At 56.1% G+C, this 5,733-nt stretch overlaps 1 protein-coding gene across 1 annotated transcript in view; it reads right to left on the reverse strand.

Moving 5' to 3' along the window:
• Positions 1–2,777: 2,777 nt before the first annotated feature.
• VOLCADRAFT_104952 (uncharacterized protein) overlaps positions 2,778–5,733 on the reverse strand; it is a gene marked incomplete at its 5' end in the record, with an annotated part of 7,552 nt that continues 4,596 nt past the window's right edge. Inside the window, one exon of the mRNA XM_002951050.1 lies at positions 2,778–4,506. Within this exon, the coding sequence (XP_002951096.1) occupies positions 3,740–4,506 (767 nt within the window). The 3' untranslated portion in view covers positions 2,778–3,739. The remainder of the gene's footprint in view (positions 4,507–5,733) is intronic.

The raw sequence follows: 5,733 nt of genomic DNA on the forward strand, positions 1-5,733 counted from the left end.
GGGGGGGGGGGATGGCCCGATAGCAAAAGTTGAGGACTTGGGGCAAGTTTGGGTAGGGGGTAGGGGAAGGGGTTAGGGACGGTGCTTTGTTGGGGATGGACTGGGGAGATGGTGTAGGGAAGGTGGCTTTTGGGTTTTTATGTTGTTTGTTGGTTGCAGTTTGTTGCTGCATGTGCACCTCCCCCTCCCCCCTTTCCGCTATCTGCTAACGTTTACTTCGTTTGCCCTTTTCTGCCCTCTTTTCTGCACTTGGCCTTTTCTTTCTCGTCGTAACCTCTTCCCTTCACTTCCCTCACAATTTCATTCTCCATACGGCATGCGAAAGTACGGCATACGGCATTATAGCGATTCCCCGTTCTGTGGTCTTAAAGTTCTGCGCGCGCGCCCTTGCCCCTTCATACTTCTTTTCTCCAACAGTATTGGTCTTATCTTATCTTGGAGTGTATCCGTCTATGTTATATTTCCTTTTCCCCAATCGTCTGTGCTCCGTCGTAACTCCCGCTCCCACACACACACACACACATAACCCTGATCTGGGTTGGTTTCGAGCCCTCGGCGAACTTCGTCCCAACCGCCGTAACCCCTACTTGTATGCGCGCATGTAACCTCCTGTCGCTCCTATCAGCTTGCGGCAGTGCTAATCTCCGTCCTTTCTTTCCTTTCCCCCTCGTGCATGGGCCCTTGGTGGGATGCCGCTGCCGCCGCCGTGTTCTACCGCTCACACACGTTGCCGCTCAGGTAGGGGGTCGTCGTCGTCGTCGTCGTCGTTGGTGATGGAGGAGCTGCACATTCCCGCTCCTCCTCCCGGCATTACGTTGCTTCGGAAGCGAGAGCGTTTTCCTTTTTCTGCACATACATACATACATCCCGCGCACCCACCCACCCACCCACCCCCACGCGTGTAGCAGCAGCAGCGGCAAATGTTGGCAAATGTTGCTCCGGGACGAGGCGATCGGTTTACGCAAATCTAATATGTCTCGCGGGGTTAGTGCTGCCCTGGGTAGAGTGCGAGTACGAAACGTCTTTGGTAGCAAAGACCTTTCGACACAACGCGCTGACGACGACTCCGGTTTTACGTGGCTCCGAAAACAATCAGTAAAGTTCACAGAAGAGAGCAGTCAGTTGCCTCGTCGTGGCGGCTTTCGACTCACTGAGCCGCACAGTTTGAGAAGCCTTTGGACATGTCATCGGCTGCATCGGCTGTTGTTAATGTTGTTTTCTTGAGATTCAGGCATAATTAATCCTCTGCGCCTCTCCCCTCCCTCGCCTCCCGCGCTACCCACCACCACCCCGGGGGTTGGGTGGGTGTTCAGGTGGTTGCACTGCTCAGCCGCAACCGGGCGGCTCTGGACGCGCTCGTGGAGCAACTGTTGGCCCGGGAGAAGCTGTCCGGAGGGGAGGTGGTGGAGGTGAGGGGGGCCGGTGGGGAGGAGGTGGTGGTGGTGGTGGTGGGGAGATCGTTTGCAAGAAGCTAAAAGGGGAGGGGAGAGAATACGGAAAGAAAGGGGGGACACGGGGTAGAGGTGGGGGCCTTCGTGTGCGCGCGTGAGTGTGTTGTTTCGGTTCTCCCGGGTGTTGAAAGGGGGAACGTGGCGTGGGGTTCTCAACCTTCCTGCTTTGAGACACATTGCTAAGGGGCAAGGGGGTAGGGACGCACACATTAGCTGGGTTAAGATGGAGGAGGGAACGGCCAGCATGCAAATATAGTTGCGCTAGGAGGAGTGTGGGGGAGGAGTGTGGGGGAGGAGTGTGGGGGCCAGAGGGGGGAAGCCGGACCTTTGAGCTGGCATTGAAAAGTTGCTTGTCTCCCTCGGTTTCCTGGAAATAGAATAGGTCAAGGGGGACATCGAGGAAACAGGGGAAATTAGTCATGGCACGGCGGCACAAAAGCCATGGTTATACGAACAGCATATTTAAAACAATTGTGTTCTGTTGTCTCGTACAACCTTCAGGTGGTTGAGCGGTTGGGCCACCCAGCAGATCTGGAGCACCGCGCCAAGTGGGCCAACCACCAACTACTTTGAAGGAGGGGGAGCAATGTGTGTAGTGCGTGTTCGTGTGGGTGTTTCCCACGGTGATGCTGCTGCATGGGCGGGGAGTGAGGTGCTGGAGGGGGGGGCAGGAGGGGGTGGCAGAAGGGAGGGAGATATGTTCTGGAAACTTCGAAGCAGTGCAGCTGGAATTCCAGACCGGACCGGGCACCAGCACCGGCTGGAGCAGGACAAGGAGGAGGAGGAGGAGGAGGAGGAGGAGGAAGAAGAAACGCGTGGCGATGTATCTATGTCTCGTTATGTGCAAGGTCGTGTGTATACATATGCATGTATGGGTGTATGGAGGGGTTGGCAAGTGGAGGTACCTGCCGCGGGAAGTGGCCATACACAGACATGTAGGCCACGGGGGGTTTCGGCGCTGTTGCGAACGTAAAGGTAGCAAGGAGAGGGGATGGTAACGGATCCGGTTCATTGTCCTCCGGCTGACTGGCTGGCTGGGTGGCTATGTAATTACATCCATCCCTGTATGGTAAGTACACCAATGACCCAAATGGGCTATTATTGAGCGAGCCGAAAAGCTGGTGCTTGCCTAATTGCCTGATTGTCTGAGTGTGTAGCTAAAAGGGCATGAATTCATCTCAGTTGCAGCACCGCTTCTGCAACGCAAAATCCGGGTTTTCAACATCTCGCATTTTATGAAACCACACTCCTGGCTGTAGATTAATAGACGATAGCGCTCTCGCAATACTAAGGTGGACAGGATGTCTTGAAGTTGGGGTCCGTTCTGGCGTGCATAACTCATTTACATAATGGATAAAAAGATAGCTAGATACAGACAGATGCGCAAGCCTTTGCATCATACTCATCCGCGGATGAGTGTTAGTACTTTACGCGCAGACTATTGCGCAAACCCAAGCTTCAGACAGAGCTACAGGGACACAGATACGGGGACGTCGTGACAACTCCACACGGTTCAGGTCCAGGTGTGGCGCGTCTGTCTTGTGTGGTCGACTCCTGCTCGCGCAGTCAAGTGGCGCGACACACGCTCAACAGGTCCTTCACAGGGCTACCGACCGCCAAAGATACGACGAGTATCGTGGCGAACGTGATGGACTGCTAATAGCCAGCATCGGCACATAGGCATCCAAACGCCCCGCGTGCGCTTGGTATTAGCCCCCTTTTCTTTGTTTCCGCCCTACATCATCGAAGGAACATTCTCTCGCTTATCCTGACACAAATAATTTTTCCGAATAGAGTTTAGTACCTACCTATATGGACGAGCTTTGTACGACACTGTCAGTGGCTCGAAAAGAATGTAAAAAGACGTCATACGGACGTAGAGTCCGCAACTGCCCGTGCACTGCTTCAGGAACACCATCAGCACCCCGCGGCATCCTACCACGCCAAACAGGCATTGTTCAACTCCTACGTATCCAAAACAGAATTTGTGCTGCCCCAGGAAATCTCTATTGCTGCAGCTCTAGAGGACCGTTGAGCAGTCGCAACATGGCATGATCATCATAAGCATCGTCAAGATCTGGTTGATCGGCCGACCCAGTGAGATTTGGGCCGCCGCCGCAAAGATGTTCGGATTAGGACTCCACCGACCATAAAGATGTGGTGGTTCTTTGGCATGGTGCGAATACAGGACTTAAGCGGTGCTCAGAGCTTCAATTTAGATTGGTGCTGGTACTACATGAAGCGGGTACTGCTGCTGCTGCTACTATTGACGGAAACAGATATATGGTTTAGATAGAGCTTAGGCCGTCCTCAGGGCTTGGGCTGGGGCTGTCCTCGGGGCTGGGGCTTGGGCTGTCCTCCGGGCTGGGGCTTGGGCTGTCCTCGGGGCTTGGGCTGGGGCTGTCCTCGGGGCTGGGGCTTGGGCTGTCCTCGGGGCTGGGGCTTGGGCTGTCCTCAGGGCTGGGGCTTGGGCTGTCCTCGGGGCTGGGGCTTGGGCTGTCCTCGGGGCTTGGGCTAGGGCTGTCCTCGGGGCTTGGGCTGGGGCTGTCCTCAGGGCTTGGGCTGGGGCTGTCCTCGGGGCTTGGGCTGGGGCTGTCCTCAGGGCTTGGGCTGGGGCTGTCCTCGGGGCTTGGGCTGGGGCTGTCCTCGGGGCTTGGGCTGGGGCTGTCCTCAGGGCTTGGGCTTGGGCTGTCCTCAGGGCTTGGGCTGGGGCTGTCCTCGGGGCTTGGGCTGGGGATGACCTCGGGGCTTGGGCTGGGGATGACCTCGGGGCTTGGGCTGGGGATGACCTCGGGGCTGGGGCTTGGCTTGGGGCTGAGGCTGGGCCTAGGGCTTGGGCTAGCCTTGGGGCTGGGGCTGGGCCTAGGGCTTGGGATTACCCTGGGGCTTGGTGGCTTGGGGCTTGGCTTGGGTGGCCTGGGGCTGGGCTTGGGGCTGGGTGGCTTGGGGCTGGGCTTGGGGCTGGGGCTGGGCCTTGAGCTGGGGCTTGGCTTGGGGCTGACCTCGGCGCTTGGGCTCGGGCCATCTTCGCGGGAAGGCGGCATTTCCCGTGCCACTGCAAGGATGCAGCACGGAGGTTAACAATAGCACAAAAGAACAGATACCCGATTCCCTAGCCTATCTTTCCAACACCTAGAGAATACGATTGAGCAGATAGTCCAGCCGTCACTGGCTACACTGAGGGTAGGCAATCCAACATTTCCAAGCATCACAGCGTTAGCCAAATCGTGGCGACTAAGCCGCACAACAGGATAAGGACTTCCTGACGTTTCGCTTCTCCTGTTGTGCTAAAGATGTATACAGTGCTTGCTGTTGCTGTGTTGCCTTCTGGAATTGGGTCAAGCTGATGTATAATTTCTTCCGCTTGACGGCCCCATAATACTATCGTTTCCCGAACGTATGGATCCGGAACGTACGGTATGGCATGGTATCTCATGCAAGGTCATGCATGCCGCATGCTAAGGCACGGGCCGCTGCCCAAGGAATTTCTCCTGAAACTTGCGGCACAAGTTTACGGAAACGCTTTAGGAAAATTGTATACTGCGAGCTTGCGTAAGTAAGCTGGGTTAGTTGGGCGTAAGGCCCAATGCGTAACTGTTAGACTAACTGTTTCGCAACGGCCCGTGTCCTCAGGGCCGTCATTTATTGCGCGCATTAAGCTGGTTAGCTTATCTTGTTTTTGTTGTTCAGCGCGCGCTGATCAACAAAACAGGTCCCGCGCCTTCGGCGCGCTTTCTGTTACTACACCGCTGTGCCTTCGGCTCGTCAGCGAGACCCATCGGGTAGAGTGCAGTGGAGAATATATAGCACTAGCACCATAGAGTTAGCCCACCTTATTGAAGCACCTTTAGTAGTGCTAGTGGCGGCGCATGTCCCGGTATCGCTAGGCATGACTCCGCTGGTGGAGGCAACTCACAGCTATCCTACATAGCTAACTGGAATGTCACAGACTGGCATTTCCTCGAGGGCTTCTGCGACGCAGTTTATGCCCCCTGCTTTCTCCGGAGCGGATCAACAACTCCCGCCCACCCCGGACCCAACAAGCTTGCCCCTGCAGCTACAACACTAAATGTCCTCTTGACGACGTATTTCATCAAGCTCATCCCCGAGGTTTGGGCGCGACGCTGAAGGTTTGCTCTTTAGCGGATCAGGAAATCTACGTCCGCCCACACCGGTGGTGGCTATGTGTGCGCTTCGTCCCATCCCTTCCGCGTGGCGACGGGCTCTACAACCCCAGGCGTGGAGTTTCCGGGGCAGCACGAGTAGTCCGATATGTCCACCA

The sequence above is a fragment of the Volvox carteri genome (assembly GCF_000143455.1).
Source record: "Volvox carteri f. nagariensis unplaced genomic scaffold VOLCAscaffold_21, whole genome shotgun sequence".
Taxonomy (NCBI): Eukaryota; Viridiplantae; Chlorophyta; class Chlorophyceae; order Chlamydomonadales; family Volvocaceae; genus Volvox; species Volvox carteri.